The following is an 18,556-nucleotide window of genomic DNA, read 5'->3' as shown; positions in this document are numbered from 1 at the left end:
AGTATGGAAAAATGGCGACCGCGTACTCTTGTGCGATCCTACACCCTATAGTAAATTCGCTAATATATGTTTTATGTAATTGTCTTTTGCGAGCATCATTGATTAATTTATATTACAGTTTTCATGTTTATTTTCTTGTCATTGGGATATAACTTTGATATTTTTTAAATTGTTTTTGAATTCTTTTTGCAATTATTTATATAGCTAAACGTGTAGTAGTCAGTTTAATTTTTAACCGTCTTCGTATTTGACTAACAAACTACGATACGTACGATATAAAACTTGCCTATATTCATTGTTTCAACTAGTTTACCAGGTTAAACATAGTATCTTTTTAAAGTGTTGCAGTTTTTTTTTTCTTTATCTAAAGAGCAAATAAAAATTCCAGTTCCAGTCTTTTGGACTAATTTTTTCAATTTTATTCTGTTTGAAATAATTAAGTTACATTATTTTTATTCCTAGAATTAATTTTGCATATCTCCTAGGCAATTAATTTTGGTTGCAGACCCTTTAGAGTTTTCTTTTGTTCCAGACACTCGACATCAATTCTTTATGTTTTAAAGGAATTGGAAATAATCTTTGGCGATTTCCAGGCTTTCCAAATTAAGTTTTCTCTATCTTTTTTACAGTGGCTAAAATTTTTAGTCATTTGTTTTTTCTTAACTTAACGACAATGATTCTACGAATAAAATCTTCCGAATTTTAAAAATTTACCTTGATGCCAAGGCAAGTAGGGGAGAGGGCCCTAAGATGACGAAGTGGGTAAGATGACGAATCGACTTTAAATCATACCTTCTCTCTCTTTTCGCAGCCGATATGATGTGAAACGTTCGTTATGCACGTGCGCCTTACGCGGTTTCTTTCACTTCGGCCTTGCTTGAGACGGTTAGTCCCATTTTTATTTTTTGAAGATTTTATACTATATTTGTGTTCTGTGTGGGTTAGTCAGTCCGCAACAAGTGAACAAGGTGGATCGTCGTGCTTCGTTATAATTTTAGCGGCTTAGAAAATAACGTCTGCATTTTTCTAGGTAAGTTCAAACTTTTTATTGATGGATGTTTAAGAGTGTGTTTGGCATCATCTGTGATATTTTCATAACACTAAATTAACGTTTTTCTTTGTTTTAATTTTTTTTTTTTTTTAATTTTCACTGTGATGGGGATAAGTTGACGAAGAACAAAGTAGCCAAGATGGCGAATTCGTCATCTTACCCACTCCCATATAATATGATGTTTGTTGGGTAATCAATTAGTTACACACAATTTTAGATAATAAAATATGGGAAGAGTGTACAAGCGCAAAACGAATCGACAATCATGGAGTAATGAGAACATGCGAATTGCCATAAATGAGGTTAGACAAAACAACAAAAGCATAAATTCCATGGCAAAAGCATATAATCTCCCAGAAACAATTCTTAGAAGATATCTGAAGCGGGATCCTGAGGAAGTACGGTTAAAATCTCTCCTAAAATAATATATTATTAAAAACAATGATTGGTCTTTATTTTCAGGAATTTCCTTGCAATGCTGGTCGATTCAAGAGCACGTTTTCGAATATGGAATTAGAAGAACTACGAGAGTACATTATCAATATTGACAAACGGGCTTTTGGACTAACCAAGGAGCAGTTAAGCAGGATAATTTATAATTTTGCGGAAAATCGTAACATTTCACACAGATTTAACACAACCAAGAAGAAGGCTGGACGACGCTTTGTTGAGCTATTTATGTGGAAATACAACTTTTTTCTACGTAAGCCAGAATCGACCTCGATAGGTAGACTTATGGGATTTAATCGCCAAAGTGTTTCCAATGTTTTTAACGCACTTAAGGAACTCAAAGAAAACATAATTTTCAACCCAATCAAATCTACAACGTAGATGAAACCGGTGTAACAACAGTTGCCACAAAAAATCCCAGGATAGTTACCCCAAAAGGCAAGCGAAGAGTAATTAAGATATCTTCTGCGGAACGAGGAACTAATGTGACTGCAGTATGCACGATGAACGCAAGTGGGTCATTTGTTCCCCCTTTTTTGATTTTCCCTAGAATTAGAATGCAACCAGCCTACATGAAAAACACACCTGCTGGATTTACAGGTGTTGCACATGAAACCGGATGGATGACATCTGCAAATTTTTTGAAATACCTGGAACATTTTATCCAATACGCTCGTCCTAGCGAAAACAACAGAGTTCTGCTCATAATGGATAACCATGCAAGTCATGTGACCTTGCTGTAACATTGTGCAGGGAAAATTTTATTTCTCTCTTGGGATTTCCCGCACACACACCAGTCACAGAATGCAACCATTAGATGTGTCTGTGTATGGCCCCTTAAAAACTGCATATAGTAGGGCTTGTGATGACTTTTTGACAAACAATCCTGGAAAAGCCATTACACTGAATGACATTGCCTCAATCTTTGGAAAGGCCCATTTAAAAGTAGGTTTCGGGCAACTGGCATAGAGCCGTTTGATTCTGACATTTTTACGGACATTGACTTTGAAACTGCTCAAACGACAGAAAGGGAAATTGACGCTGAACCAAAATTAATTGAGGAACTTGTGCCTTCCACATCTGGTCCTCAGCGCACGCCAGAGTCAGTAACTCCTAACAAAGAGCAGATAATATTGAAAAACCATTAGAAACTTCTGATAAAAAATGCCATCAGAGCCCGACAATCGAGTCGGGATTACCTCCTTTGCCTAAAGCAAATACGCAGAACAGACGTTGTAGGAAAAAGCTACCATCACTTATAATTTCTAGCACGCCCGTTAAAGATGCTTTAGAACAAAAGCACAATGAAAAACTTGAAAAAGAGAAGAAAAAACAAATGAAAGCCCCGCCGAAGAAAAAAATCAAAAAAATCAGCAGCATATCGGTTCAAGAAAAAAATAGTAAAGCAAATAAACAAAATAAAAGACGAAGTGTAAAGCGCCAAGTATTTGAGTCATCTGATAGTTCTGTAGATGTAGCTGTGGTGGATAGTAATGATGACATGGACGAAGAGGTTGAAGAAGATGACAGACTGTGCATTTTTTGTGAAGATTGTCGTGTTTAAAATTAAGTTACAATTTGAAATTTTGTGTTCGCCCTTGGATTTTTTAAATATTTTTGACTTTCCTTGCTTTTAGTTGTTGTTTATTTTATAAAAATAAATCGTTAAAATGTTTAAATGTATTGTTTTATTGCCTTTTTACTATATTCGTCAACTTACCCACATACGTTCATCATCTTGTCAGCAACCGCGTGTAAGATGACGATAATTACATTTTTTTTCCCCAAATAAATTACCAGCCACAAAGTGCAAATTTGAATTAAAACAGACTCAAATATTGATTAGTCACTTAAATATTATATGCCCTGTTTAAAAAAAAAAACATTTATTGGTAAGAAAATAGAGTTTTAATTGGACCGCAAACCTTAAGTTCGTCATCTTAGGGCCCTCTCCCCTAATTACTGCAATATATATTTTATTTTTTATTGGTAAATTTAATTTTTTGAATTTTTAAAAGCGTAACATCATATTGCTTAAAACAGAATAATTTCAGGTTGTCTTCATTTAGGGTAAGTTACAAATTAGTTTCAAATAACTTCCAGGTAAAGGAAATGGCAAAGCATTTTCTAGTAATAACAAATTTAATTATGATAAACTCTATAAACTATCTAAAAATATCACAAAAAATAAATTAATTAAAAAAAAATTCGTTCAAGATCTCTACTCTATTACCTGTAAAAAATTATTCAGGTAAGTCGAAATTGAACATGGAATTATACAAACTTACGTCGATTTCGGAATCAGTCTCACTTGAGGAGAGATGTCCGAAAAGCATGTTCTCTGCAAATATATAAAATAAAATTATTGTTATACTATTTTTGGTGAATTTTGAATTACCTTGAATACTCGGGTTAAGTATAAGTTGTTCGTTACAATCTGTTTGGTTTCTGGCACTATCCCCTCCATCTTGTTCCTCATAGTGAACTTCAAATCTTGTTGAAACCTTAAAAAAAGAAGATAAAATAAAAACTTTTTTTTATAAAGGATGAATTATTTCTAACGATTTAAAGAGACTGTATTACTCTTACTCTAAAATGTGGTCGTCATTTTTTTTGCTATATACGATACACTTAAAAAAGGGTTATAAGATATTTTAACTTATATAACGACAATAAAACTACAACTGCTTAATAAAACTTCGTTATTTTTATTTTCATATTTATATTCTTTATTATATATATTTGTGAGGAATTTCTAGGCTAGTTTCTAAAAGTTATTATTAAAATGTTACTATAATATATTGCGTGAGCCTTTAGTCACCTCTATTTACAATGTGTTTTTTTTCTGCCAAGAGTATCTTTGTAGTCTTGATGCAAATCCACTTTGATCGCAAAATTTTATTTACCAATGAGTTGCTATTTACCATGAATGAAAACTTTAGATGGCACTAGCCCCTTCGTCATATATTCAAAATTATAAATATGTCTTTAAAATTATGATGTATACTACTCAAAGAGACAAAAGGGAGTGATGCCATTTTAATGTTAGACCGCTTAGGGATGGCATTCTTAACAAAATATGACGGTAGTTTTTCCAACCTCTAGAACAGTTATTTCAAACTCTTTCAATATTTTGCGAGATATTTTGACTCCCTATATAAATAGTTAGATAATATGCCCAGAATCTATTTTAAAAGATAAAAGACTATTGCAGGGATATGAATTAAATATCTTTAAGATAGGTGATCTCTGAATTTGTGTTAATATACAGGATGATTTTCAACCTATGCGCATAAATTTGGGAAATGATAGCTGATGAGTAATAATGAAAAAAAATGTAGTAAAGTATTTTTAGTTTTGGAGATATCCATATTTTTTAAAATAAAAAACGTGTATTTTTTAACGTGTTTAATTTAAACTATGACCCCACAAATAAAAGTCTAAAGGATAAAGGTCAGGCGAGCGAGGGGGCCACCCAACTGGACCATCACGGCCTATCCATCGTCCGTGAAACACACGATCTAAATGTTGTCGCACTGGTCGTGAAAAATGCGGTGGAGCACCATCATGAAGAAACCACATGTTCTGCCTAACGTTATGATTCACATTTTCAAGGAGCACTGGTAAATTGTTGCGCAAAAATTCTAAATACCGAGCACCAGTCAAACGATTTTCCAGAATAAAAGGTCCGATGAGCATCCCGTTCAGAATTCCAGCCTATACATTTACAGAAAAACGTTGTTGAAACTATGTTCTCCGTGTAATATGCGGATTTTCCAAAGCCCAGTAATGAGTGTTATGAAAGTTGAAAATTCCATTGCGCGTAAAATTTGCCTCATCCGTAACTAAAATGTTCATGGTAAAGTTTGGGCTTAACTGCTGGTGATGTAACAACCACTTACAAAAGTGTACTCGAAGCGGCAAATCTCTTGGAAGTAGGGCTTGTACCCTCTGCACATTAAACGGGTACAGCAACTCGTGCCTTAAAATTTGCCAACTTGTAGATTGCGATATTCCAAATCGCGCTGCAATTGTCCTAGTGCTAATTCCAGGTTGTTCTTCGATAACTTAAAAAAATTACCTAAAATATCCTCCTCCAGATTTAGAATGTGTCTAATAGCTCCTCCATCTTGTCCAGGCCGCGGCCGCAAATTGCCAGTTTCTCTACCCCGCTGGAATCTTTGGGCATACAGATCAGCTGCTGCCACTGCATTCTGATTGCGTTTCTCCATAAACCAAAACCATGTCGACAAGTTCTTCCTTTGTAAAAATGTGCGCCATTACATTTGATGCTTTTATTTTGTTTGTGTGAAAATAACGATCGACAACGATCACAGCCACCAACAAACTAAGTAGTGCTAAAGATTCCAAACAACAAATTTCAAACATTATGAATTGTTTACTATCAAAATAAGTTCGTCTGTTACACGTTCTGTTGACATTTGTTTAACTTTATTTCGGAAACCAAAAATATTTTACTACATTTTTTTCTCATTATTGATCTTCATCTACCATTTCCCAAGTTTATGCGCATAGGTTGAAAATCACCCTGTATTAATTTATATAAAAATATGGCTCTAAGCGTCGATAACTGAAAAATAGTTGGAAGATGAACATATAAGACCCTTTTAAAAAAAGCCCTTAGAATTGACGATAAAATCCAAAAATGTAATGATACATAGGGAGCATTTAAAAAACAGAACATTTTTTGATATAGAGTTTTTTATTACGATTTTTAAATTCCTAGCTAAAATACATCAGTTGGATATATTGAATTTCTTGAAAAATACGGAAAAGTCAAAAAATAAAGCGCTTTTTCTCTTAAATGGAATAGTCTGTACATACTAAACTCAATAAGAAATGTGCATGAAAAAAGTTTTTGACATAGGACTTAAAAATTAGTAAGCTAAAAAGCTATTATACACTCACCGGTACGAAAAACAGAGCACTTAACATTTTATGTATAATTTCTTTTTTTTAATAATATTTTGTGATGTATTGTCCTAATAACTTAGCTCAGCAACGCGACTTACGTAGCCACCGCCCAAGCATCTCCGAAACATGTTCAGTTGGGTTCGTATCTGGACTTAAAACTGGCCATTCCAAGACAGGAATGTCTACATCGTTTAATTATTCATGAGTAATTCTGGCGTTAACATACATCAGAATAATATTATTTCCAATAAAATCAACATAAGGAACAACAAAATCATGCAGACTATCATAAATATACCTGACAACAGTTAAAGGACAACTTGGAATGACGTACAACTCTGTACATTCAGCAAAACGTTCTTGTGGTCTTTCACGACCATCCGAAGACCGTAGGCTAAATCTCGACTCATCAATAAACAAAGGGCGATTCCATTCATTTCACTCCAGGGTTCATGATTCCTGGCAAACTGAAGTCGCGTAACATGATGAAATGAAGAGGCTCTGGCACTGTCGCGAATCTATAACTAGCAAGATCGGCTTTACCAAGTATTTTTCTAACGGTCCGTTCGCTTACATTGGTATTCCGGACGAGATGAAGTCGATTTCTAAAGCTGCGCATACTGAGCGTTAGTTCTTTGTTAGGGGTCAATTCCAGGTCGTCTAGTGTGGCATCCAATTTCAAAAAAACCTGTATAAATACAGTGCACAGTACTATTTGAGAAAGAATAATAACGTTGGAGCAATATAATGCTCTCTTCTTCCGTCTTGAATCCACACAACCATAGTCAGGGTATTGCAAGCTTGGGCGATCGAAAGAACACCCAAGCTTGCAAGTCATATATAAAATGCGGCTATTCTTCCTAGTAGTTTCTAGCTTGTTGGCTTCAAAAATTTTGCAGAGGCTTTTTTTTGCTTCTGTCGAAATTCGATTTTTTATACCTAAACTAACTTGGAATAATCAAATTTTGTGAAAAAATTTTAACAAAATTGATTCTTTCTCATATTGTGGTTAGTTCAATGTAGTAGTGTTTGTGGTTTTTTTATTTTATTTAGGTGTGCTGATATATGGGATAAAGTAATTTAAAAAAAAAAAGCAGTTATATTGTAAATATTGTATAAGAACTGAGAAATAAATAGTAAAAACTTTGAATTGAATATAGACATTGGCGACATTGCACTTGATTATTGCAATGAACTTTTTTTGTGACAATGGCGAGTCCAAAGGTAAATGACAAAAGTGAGAAATGGATTCTGAGAAGTAGAAGTAGCTGCTGGGTTAAATCTGTGAACAGCAAAAGACACAGATTTCAGGTATGTTAGAATGACCTCACCAGAGTTAATTATTAATGATGAATTGCTTGCGTTAAACTAATAAATAGTACTCTTAACTTAGTAATGTTATACTTACTACTAATGACATTCCATTCCATTTAATAATGTCTTTTTTCGACTATGATTATGAAGAACTGACCACTTTTAATCACATAAAACAGCAGTCGACAACAGAATGTGCACCAAGCTGATGAATTTGTCATGTAATACCTTCAGAAATCAATAAAATGAAGGTTAAAAACTGCACCCAGGTCTTAAGTAATAGAGTAGCATCCTACATGACCAATGTGGCAAAGTGGAGTAAGGAGATTTTATTTTTTTAATTGATTTTAAAAATAAATAGTTCAAAATATGCTTCTTGTTTCTAGACATTAGGGTTCAAAATAAATTACCCAGTGAAGCTCAGTACACAGCAGAACTCATCTTATTTCTGGAGACTTTTTGACAGCCTCAATGTCAAAATTTACTCTAAAGCTGAGAGAAGAGCAGTTTCAATGCATGAGCATATAGACATAAGATAGTTATTTAATTTATAATATTTACTAAGGAACATTACTAGTGAATTAAGTAGAGCCTAATTCCTAAATTCTACTTTACAAAGTTTGTTCGTCATACTCCAAATCCTAATTAAATAAGTTGTCAGTTTATACATTGTGGAATTTAGACAAATTTAATTAATGTATAACTGTTAATTTTGATTGTATAACTTATAGGTAGACATTTTACTATCTCTTTTTATAATATAGTAGTACATTTGATGAATATTTTTTGTTTAATTTCTGAATCCCATACCTATGTATCTAGTGAAAACTGTATGGGTTTTTCAAAAATTATAGTATGCAAATAGAAAAAGTGATAAACAAAGGATTTTATTTAATATGGAGACAAAAGAAGCCTCAATTTAATACTTTTTCAATCTGCCTACTGTAGTCTCCAAAAGCATTACACAATTCCCAATTTTTTGCGCTTTTTTAAGCACACATGACACAGTAAAGTAGAGCAAAATTCAAATTGGTGCCATAGTCAAATTTTAAATTTCCCACTATTATGAAGTCACAACCCAATTTCCACTTTTGGTTAGTACTACTCTGCAACATTCAGTCAACAGTTCAGTCATTCAGTGTTCTATTGGTGCTTATGCAGATTTCCTACCTAAAAAGTATTAATCTATGACCATAGCAGCCGCTGTTTCAGGACTAACATCAAGCATTCTTAGCTCAAATAAAAGTAGCAAAACTTTTAAATGACTTGTCGAACACAGCAAAACCTGACAAATTTATTAAAAACAATAAAAATCCATGGTCAACTATGAAGTTTCAAGTGATATTAAACCCAGTTCTTTTGTTCAAATAAACGGATAAGTATCAGAAATTACTCATAACATGTTTTATTTGTGTGTAATATATTAGAACAATACAACACAAAATATTAAAAAACATAAAATTAAAAAAAAATGTGTATTAAATGTTAAGTGCTCGGTTTTTTATGCCGGTGAGTGTATGTTTGTTGAATAATATATTACTATCAAAAACCTGGCACCTATCAAATCTTTCAATAATAAGCTTAAGATTTAGTTCTTACCGCTTCCATGTCAGTACTTAGCAAATAATAAAGTTCCTTTGTCACAAGTTCAGTTTCTTCAGCTACTTCTGGATTTACTAGTGTTTTCCTAAATCTTCTGTGTTTCACATTTTTTAAAGGAGGAGTGTATCCATGTGGAGATTCTTTTTTAAAATGTGGAAGGGGCTCGTGAAAACACTCCAACATATGAGAAACATCTGCTGTCTATGATAATTTCGTTATAAACAAATTAGTAGACTTTAATGGATATTTAAAAGTAAATATTTAATATTAGTAGTTTTACCTTAAAAATAGTGGCCGTATCATTTCCTAAATTGGTCTTATATGATTCTATTATGGTAGGAAATTTTCTAAGGTAAGCATAAAGTTTCTTTTTTCCTATAGTCACTGTACCGATATCTAGGGAGGTATCTAGTTTTATTTTTAAATTTTTTTTTAGTTTTTCCGGTTTTGTGCGAAGGGTTTCTCGAACTTTTGCAGCTTCGTCCTGTTCAAATGTTAAATGCTTTTTTATAGAAGTTTTAATGTGTATACAAACTTACTAAAGGGAGTCTCAGGATAAATTGCTCTTCTAACTCAAACTCGGGCTCTGTTACATCGGTCATATTTAGAAATTAATTTCAAATATTCAAATACTCTTAATATTCTTTTCAAACTTCGAGCTTTTTCAAGTGACTGCGTCACGTCAAGATTTCCCGCGCTCGTCCTGACGCCTGTAGTGTCAGTCAAATGAGCAATTTTAAGGTGCGATTACACGGAAATAAAAATGGCTTAATTGTGAGCAATACCGGTCAATTCTAGTTGATCAAAATAAAAAGCAATTCTCGCCAATGTCAACAATCTTAAATTTCCAAAAATGTTCCAGCGATATTCAAATTCAAAACAAATTTATTTATCATGAAGGTAAATAAATAATCATATACAAAATTGTAGCATAATAATATACATATGTTGTACAACCTACCAAATACATGATAAATAGGACCATGCCTCGATTATAGAGAACCGTTTACACAGGTTCATCATAAGATAGAACCTGTGTGGCATAGCCCTTCAAAAACCTTAAAAGTGAAAAAAGAAGATTTTCTTTATTAATCGAGACGTGCATGTGTTGAGTATCATATTTAAGTATTTAAGTAAGGCGAAGCAGGCAAGGGTTCTGGATATGCAGGAAAGGTAAACTAATTAATATTTATAACAATAATAAGTAGACAGCAATAGAAGATCGAGCGGCTCAGCTCTTTTAATTTTTATTGTAGATTAAGTATTGTTTTTTTGAGAATCAAGCAGTTTATTACGAATATATTTTTTATATGCAGTAAACGGAAAACTTTTGCAATTAGCCGGAAGTCTATTCCAAATTTGAGAGGCGACAAAAACAAAAGATTTTTGAAAATTTGCTGTTCTATGTTGTGGTATTCTAAATAAATTTATAAATCTAGTCTTATGCTCATAAAGAAAATTTGCAAAATTGTTAGCTAAATATAATGGCTCTCTAGTTTTTATAACTTTATACACGAAAGAATACATGTGATATTTTCTATGATTTTTCATATTTAGAATTAAGTTATTGTTGAAATAAGGAGAAATGTGACTTCTAAATGGAATTTTGTAAGAAAAACGCATTCAACAATTCTGAAGTTTTTGTATTGAGTAAGCGGAATTTTCAGTCAATGAATCCGAATATATCACATCACAATAATCAAATAAGGATAAAACAAGTGTGTTACATAAAAAATATTTAGTTTTAGGAGGTAAATGATTTTTTAAGCCGTAAAGTTTTCTTAAGCGCATGTATGCAATTTTGAGCTTATTCTTTATATGTGTTTGAAATGAAATACCGCTATTAATGTATACCTACTCCTAAGTTTTTGACCTCTCGTACTACTGGTAGCTGCTCATTACGAATTTTTGCATTTAAAGTTGTTGCTGCATTAAGAGCGTTCTTTCCACTACCCAGAAAAATTACACATGATTTAGACGAATTTAATTTCAAATTATGGTCGCAGGAAAAGTTATCTATATTTTCTAAATCCTTATTAAATTGTTCTTCTATTATGGGTAGAGTTTTACGTGAAAATGAAATATACAGCTGGGAATCGTCAGCATATTGTTGTAACATTGAGTACTTTATGCAGGATTACATATCTGCAACATACAATGAAAAACCCTGGGGAACACCGGTAGATACAGAATAATAACTTGATTTTTCAGTTGCAGAAGCCTTGTTGATTACTACGCAATTCGCTCTATTATTAAGATATGACTTAAAGAAATCAATCGCGTTATTCGAAAAACCAAAATAATAAAGCTTTGCTAATAACATTTCGTGGTTTAAAGTATCGAAAGCTCTACTAAAATCCAATAATTCAAGACATTATTTCCTTTTTTTCCTCATTTATCCTACAGTTATTAAGAAGGTATACCAGACTCGTGGTAGTGCTAAAGTTCTTTCTAAAATCCGGTTGGCAGTCCGGGATGATGTTAAAAAAATCAACAAAGCTGCATATTTGTTGGTGCACAAACCTTTCTAAAATTTTGGATACCAGAGGCAGTATACTAATGGGTCTGAGGTCTTTAAACCCTTTTGGATCAGCTACCTTTGCTAGAGGTTTCAAAATAGCTTTTTTCCAAATTGTAGGATACAAATTTTGTAATAAGCAGCTATTTAAAATATTTAATAATGGTTTTGTAAGATATGGTAGGCACATTTTTAGATCTTTTAAGCCTATGGAGTCTTCACCTATTGCGTTACAGTGTATTGTTTTAATGATTTTAATTAATGTTGGCTCATCCAATTGTGTAAAATTTAGGTAAGACCTTGTGTTAAAATACCTATTAGCTTTATAAAAATTAAGTTTTTCATTTGAAGTTATATCAGCTGTAGTATTTAAACCTGAAAAATAGTTCCTAAGAGCAGTTGCATTTAAAAACTTGTCTGGTAAGCCAGAATTCCTCTTGCAGCCAAGGTTTAATTTTCTTGCAGCATTCCAAAATTCTCTTCCATGCTTTTGTGACATTGTGTTCAAATAGGTGATTTTTTCCTTAGCAACAGCATTTTTAGCATGTTGTTGCTAATAATATGGAGCAACTCCAAGAAACTAGCAATATACGGGGTGGTCCAGTTGCTGTCGAGTCTCGGTTGTGAGTAGACGTGCCGCATCCAATTAAAATACAAACCCTTGAGATAAATATACACTGATTGACCAATTATGGCAACAATATTAAACAGGTAGCAAGAGGAAAGGATTGAAACAATTTTGAAGGAAATTTCGGTCAGAAAATTTAATGAAGATTAGGCGGGAAAACTCATAACTGAAATAGCTGGTAAAGTATAAGATCAACTAACACAAAAATTTAGAGGATATGAAAATTGAATTGCTAACCTAAAAGAGAAACTCGATATTTTAAAAGCAGAGAGCGAAGAAACTGAGCAAATTGCTAGAAACAAGAATATAATCACTTCTGGATATGAAGAAAAACTTTTTAGAAAATTTAAAGCAAGATATTAAAAAGATATTTACAGAAAAACTTAAAGTACCCATGCAAAATGAAGATATAGTGAAAATCTACACATGTGGTAAAGAAAAAACTAATGAAATTAGAAACATTCTCGTAAAGTTTAGTAATGAAACAATAAAAGAAGTTAATTTAATAATATAATTATTAGAAGGAAAAGGGTGCTGAAGGGAACAAGAAAGGGAAACATAAAGGTAGGTAAAATTGGAATCCTTGTCTTTTTGTCGTATAGGCTCATTATTTTAACATTCTCTTGCATTTTTTGTTTGTTTGTTTATATAAAATAAAACTACTAATAAGTAACCGTGCATAGGTTTTAAAATACACACATCGGAAAAGTCTAAGGATATTTAAAAAAAAAATAAAATAATTATAAAAAAAAAATTTTTTGATGATACAATTTAAATCAAATTTGAAGATTGGCTCATCCTGTAGATTTCTGTGAGACAAACAGAATCTTAACAATAATAACAAATATTTTAGGAATTTTTTCAAAAAACAGAAAAAACCATGGTTTTTATATTACAATAAATATTCTGGTAGTCTCGATTTCGTTTATGGTACAGAGTTACTGCTTTGCAGAGTGAATAAAAAAATTATGTTTTATCATGGAACAACGTCATTTAACTTTAAACGAGATGAATAGAGGTGTAGGACTTCCTCAAGGAGGCATGCGGCAAATTGATGTAGCTGAGCGTCTAAACAGCGCGACGAGCAAGGAATATTTATAAATAGAAACTCTAAAAATATTCTGACCAAAAATGCATACAAAACTTAAAGGAATAGAATTGACACACTAATTAAAAGAACAAAAAGCAACTATTATAAAAAAAAAAGATTTCTGAATCTAAAAATATTATAAAAAAACTTGGCAAATAATAAATGAAGCAACAAATGAAAGTAAATCTGCAACAGTATTAAGAATCATAACCGAAGATGGCATATACACAAGTGACATAGATATAACAAACACATTTAACAACTTTTTTACAACGATAGACGCTAATATGGCTATAAAAATTAATATAAATAAGAACGTAAATTTCCCCATTCAAAATTAAATAAATTATAAAAAACAAGTCCTAGCCATGCTAAACTTAAAACTAGAGTTCTTAAACTAATTATACAATATATCACACCTCCTCTTACATATCTTATAAATAAAATGTTTACAAATGATACATTTTCTCAAATATTTAAAAAAGTACCTAAGTACAAATAGAGAATTTGAAAAAACGTTTCAAAATATCGCCTTATCTCTCTGGTCAGTAATATTGGAAAAGTTCCTAAAAAGGCTATAATGTTAAGGATAACAGATCATTTTGAAAAACATAATATTATTTCTGCAATTCGGTTTTAAAAAAGGTGTTTGGACAATGGACGCCATGCACATTCTGATAAGTTTTGTTCAATCAGCACTAAATAGTAATCGGAAGCCTCTTGCTTTATTTTTGGAGTCAGCAAAGGCTTTTGATACGGTTTCATACTACAAGCTACTGGAAAGGTTGGAAGGGTATGGTGTTAGTGGAATAGCTAGAGAATTCATGACTGATTACCTTGTTGACAGACAATAAAGGTAATAATAAATAACAATCCTAGCCAAGAAAAACCATTACAGATAGGTATTCTTCAAGGTAAAATACTAGGTCCCATAATATTTAAGGCTTGTATAAATGACATTCTAAATCTTAATAACTCTAAAGGAATGGTGGTCTCAAAGCAAAGAGACTAGCAGAAACATAAATTAGTAATTAGTAAAGTAATATATAAATAGCTTAACTACAATTTGCTCACACTTAATACCACTAAAACAAAATACATTTGCTTGTCTTTTAACAGGTGTGGTCTTCTACTAAATTCTAGGCTAAACCGATTTTAGCTCAGAAAGTTGCATCACGGTACGCATATGTGGAAATAAGGCAAAATGCAACCTAAATTGCCAACTAAAAATTAATAAAGTACACAATATTAAATACCAAGGTCTGCAAATCGATCAGTTTTTCAAATGGGACTGTCTTGTCAACATCTTAACAAACAAGCTGAGAAGTGTAATCTTCAAATTTAAACAATTAAAACAATTTCTCTATATTAAAACACTAGAACCAATCTATCAAGCTTTGGTAGAGTACTTAATTAACTATGGCCTACACCGATATGGGGTGAAGGAAATTAGTGCACTTATGAATTTCTAAACAAAAATTAACTATACAAAAATGGTTCATAAAAGTAATTCATAGTAAACCTAATATGTATCTCACTGAAGACTTATTTAGAGATCCTTTGCTACTGGATTTTAACTCACTATACATTCTATCAGCTCTAGAATACATACATAAAAGGAATTTTAGCGAACCCATAAAGCATAATTATCCTATTAAATCTAGGATTAACTTGAACTGAATTGTTCTATCTTTCTGGAAAATTGTTATCCATCAGTTTCTAAAATTTCTAATACCTATATTGGCATGCACTCCCATTAGAAATTGTGAAAAGTGTTCACCATTAACTCATTCTGGTAAGGAATTGAGTCTAAATAGGTAATTATACTAAATTCCAAAATCTAAATTTAGATCTAAATCAAAAATATTGCTATAAATGTTTTAAATTAAACATTTGTGGTATATTTCCACAGCAGATATATCATGTACTAAACACATACACAGGACATTTCAAAATGTCGTAGAAACATTGCACATAAGATGTCATACAGACGTTAAAAACGTGACACGGTCGCTGAAACATTTCTGGTACATCTGTAAGGAAATACGGTCATTGCTGGCATATTTCTATTGTCGCAAGCGAATGTTTCTGACATGTTCCTAGCATGTTGCTGTGTTAATGGTCATGCTTCGAGTTGATCTTTAAACAGGGACTCCTGGACGATGAAGTAGTTGTTTTACAACGTGAGAGGAATTAAAGTATTCGAGTCTTACTTCCGCGGAGGAACCTTTGATACCAGATTAAAGTGAGATCATTTTCGCACACATGATAAAATAGTCATGTTCTAATCTGCACTACATGTCGAGGGATATCAGTTGGAAGGACCTTTATACGTACAGGAAGGAGTATTCCTGTGAGGGTAATAAATGTCAAAAATTATCCTGTTTTATAAAAAAAAAACGGAATTAAGAAACTGCTCTGCAGTTGTAGCAATACTTCGAGATATTGCGGTTGTGGATATCAACCGGGAAGCCATTCCGAAAGTTTTAGAGAGCTGGTCATGAGGCGCCGGTCTCAGGCCTGTTCAAAGAAGGAAACTGAGGCATTTGGTCGATTGATATCGAGATGTTTTTGATATTGGGAAGAAAGGGAGGATTAATATAGCCCAGCATAAACTCAATATAGAAAATGCTCGTCCCATCCGACAGACAGCTCGAAGTCTATCACTACCCAAAAGAAAGAAGGCTACATGATGTAAGATGATGATGTAAGGTCATGATGTCTACTGATGAAGACAGTAGTAGAAAGATTTTCTATCTCGTTACCAAAGAGGTGTCATATCAGAAGCCAACCTACAAGGACGTTTTGTGTTCTTTCTCTAAAGGAGGTTTACAGGCATCCAAATTCTGGTGTGCTGGTATACACCTCAACGTTGTTCTCTGGAGAAATGCCTGGATTGTTATTTCTTGATTGAGAGATCCTGTTGCAAGAGGGCAATGTTCTTTTCTGAAATAGTGTAGCGATATTGGCAGCACTGCAAATTTCAGTTGTTATTTTCCATTTTGGAATACTCGCGTTGACGCAAGTGGGCAGTGGGCACTGCACACGGCATCTCTGGAGATCCATGGAAGGTAAACGAATCTTCCGGAACGATAGTCTGGTGAGTATATAATATACAGATACACATAATCTTTATTTAAAAAAAGCATACAACATTTAACAAAAAGAATGTTGCTTGAATAAATAGTGTCAAAAAGAAAATTTAGAAACAAAAGTTATTTAACTCGAAAAATTCATCCATTATCCCAAAGATGCTGGTCATACACTTTTATAAAAGGTAAAAAACACGAAATCTACAGCATCACAAATACATTTAATAAAATTACGAAGGTTACATGTCTCGCTCGACTAGAGCATCATCAGACCTAAATATAATTTTAATTATGTAACCCGAAAAAAGGAGAATTTAACAAAAACTTACCATAACATACACAAAACACCTGACATATAAGTAAACAAAGATTACAATAAAATGGCACTATCTATGTACAAAGAACTTAACTAAACAATCAAATCACCTTATACATTTTAGAAATCTAACCATCATTTAAGAGTCTAGAACTACTTAAGGTTATTAAAAACTAGGTGGCCATCAAAATCAAACCTTTCATTAACACAGGACAGATCTGGGCTTTTAAAAGCTTTACTAATCTCCATTGTCTCCAACAAGTCTACTTTTTTACTATTGTTGCATTGATGCAGTATTTTTATATTTTGGCTGTCAGGAAAATTATGTTTGGAGTCGAGGACGTGATTAGCAAAAGCTGATCTGGTCACTGTGATTTCGGTATTTTTAAATTTATTATATTGGGCCTTGTGTTCACTAATCCTAGTAGAAATCTTCCTACCAGACTGGCCGACGTACACTGCAGGGCCCTTTTTACACCTAATCTCATAAACTCCTGGAGAAGATAGCGGGGGTAGTTTATCTATAGTTTTAATTAGATGTCTTTTTAATGTATTATTGGTTTTAAAAGCTGGGGTTATGCCAAAGGGAGAAAAAAAGCAGGATAGTTGTGACGAAATTGGTCCAAAATAAGTAAACGACCTAAAAGTTTTAATATAGTTTGTTTGTTGTCTGATAAAATTAAATGATAATTTATACTTGTTCACATACTGAAAATACATTTTACATATAGGTTTAAGAAGGAAAAAGTTAATGACTGCTAGTTGTTTAATGGTAAGGAATTCTTTTTTAAAAGCTTCACGAGAAAGTGGGATGTTAAAAAGTCAAGTAAAATAAAGAATGGAAAGCAGCAAATTTATGTGAGGATGGTGATGTTGAATTATATTGTATAATATTGTCTGTTGTTGCTTGTTTACGAAATATTTCAAAGGATATCTTATTTCTTTCCCTCTTAAGTAATAAATCTAAAAATGGTAAGGTGTTGTTCTGTTCCCGTTCGATTGTGAACTCAATTTTAGAGTGAAGAGAGTTGACATAATTATGGAAATTTGTAAGCTCTACCTCATTTTCATTCCAAATCAAACATATATCATCCACATACCTTTTATAAAAGATGATGTTATTTTTAAAATAATTTTTGTTTCAAAGTTGCTAAGAAATACTTCACTAAGAAGTGGCGATAAACAAGAGCCCATTGCTAGTCCTTCTTTTTGTTTGAAAAAACGGTTGTTAAATTGGAAATTTTTTTTTGATCTAACACAGTAGAAAGGAGCAAAAGTAGATTTTCCACCAAAAGTGAATCAAGTTTCCCCCTGAGTGGAATGCTTGGAAATAAGTTTTTCACGTCTAGCGATATAAGCTGGTCTGTATCTGGAACGTAAACATTCTAAATGCTTTTGGCAAAATTCACTGAATTTGTTACAGAATATGGCGCTTTGAAGTTTGAGACATTTCTAAGAACGTTGTTAAGCCAAGATGATAACTGGTAACAAGGGGAGTCAACAAAGGAAACCACAGGTCTAATTGGCATGCTAGTTTTTTTGGCAACCCATATTAGGTCT

At 32.6% G+C, this 18,556-nt stretch overlaps 1 protein-coding gene across 3 annotated transcripts; it reads right to left on the bottom strand.

The window, feature by feature from the left end:
* Nucleotides 1-388: 388 nt before the first annotated feature.
* Nucleotides 389-10,058, bottom strand: LOC126740639 (transcription initiation factor TFIID subunit 7-like). 3 transcript variants are annotated; one of them, XM_050446746.1, is made up of 6 exons: nt 9,892-10,058; nt 9,633-9,836; nt 9,350-9,553; nt 3,900-4,005; nt 3,735-3,842; nt 389-632 (listed from the first exon to the last, which is right to left on the bottom strand). In XM_050446746.1, the coding sequence occupies exons 1-5, from the start codon at nt 9,952-9,954 to the stop codon at nt 3,745-3,747; spliced, it is 675 nt and encodes a 224-aa protein (XP_050302703.1). In that variant the 5' UTR covers nt 9,955-10,058; the 3' UTR covers nt 389-632; nt 3,735-3,744. The 3 variants fall into 3 exon arrangements, with proteins under 3 accessions (XP_050302703.1, XP_050302704.1, XP_050302705.1); XM_050446747.1 differs by lacking the exon at nt 389-632 and adding an exon at nt 3,625-3,670; XM_050446748.1 differs by lacking the exon at nt 389-632 and adding an exon at nt 3,625-3,734 and having other exon boundaries at nt 3,790-3,842.
* Nucleotides 10,059-18,556: the final 8,498 nt, after the last annotated feature.

This window comes from Anthonomus grandis, chromosome 9 (genome assembly GCF_022605725.1).
Source record: "Anthonomus grandis grandis chromosome 9, icAntGran1.3, whole genome shotgun sequence".
Classification (NCBI taxonomy): Eukaryota; Metazoa; Arthropoda; class Insecta; order Coleoptera; family Curculionidae; genus Anthonomus; species Anthonomus grandis.
This window is presented reverse-complemented; position numbering and strand designations above follow the sequence as displayed.

Coding starts and splice junctions, on each gene's coding strand:
- LOC126740639 (XM_050446746.1), bottom strand. CDS start 9,954: ATGACCGATGTAACAGAGCCCGAGTTTGAGTTAGAAGAGCAATTTATC. Junction 9,554..9,632: donor ATACGGCCACTATTTTTAAG/GTAAAACTACTA, acceptor AAATTATCATAG/ACAGCAGATGTTTCTCATAT. Junction 3,843..3,899: donor ACTTAACCCGAGTATTCAAG/GTAATTCAAAAT, acceptor ATATATTTGCAG/AGAACATGCTTTTCGGACAT.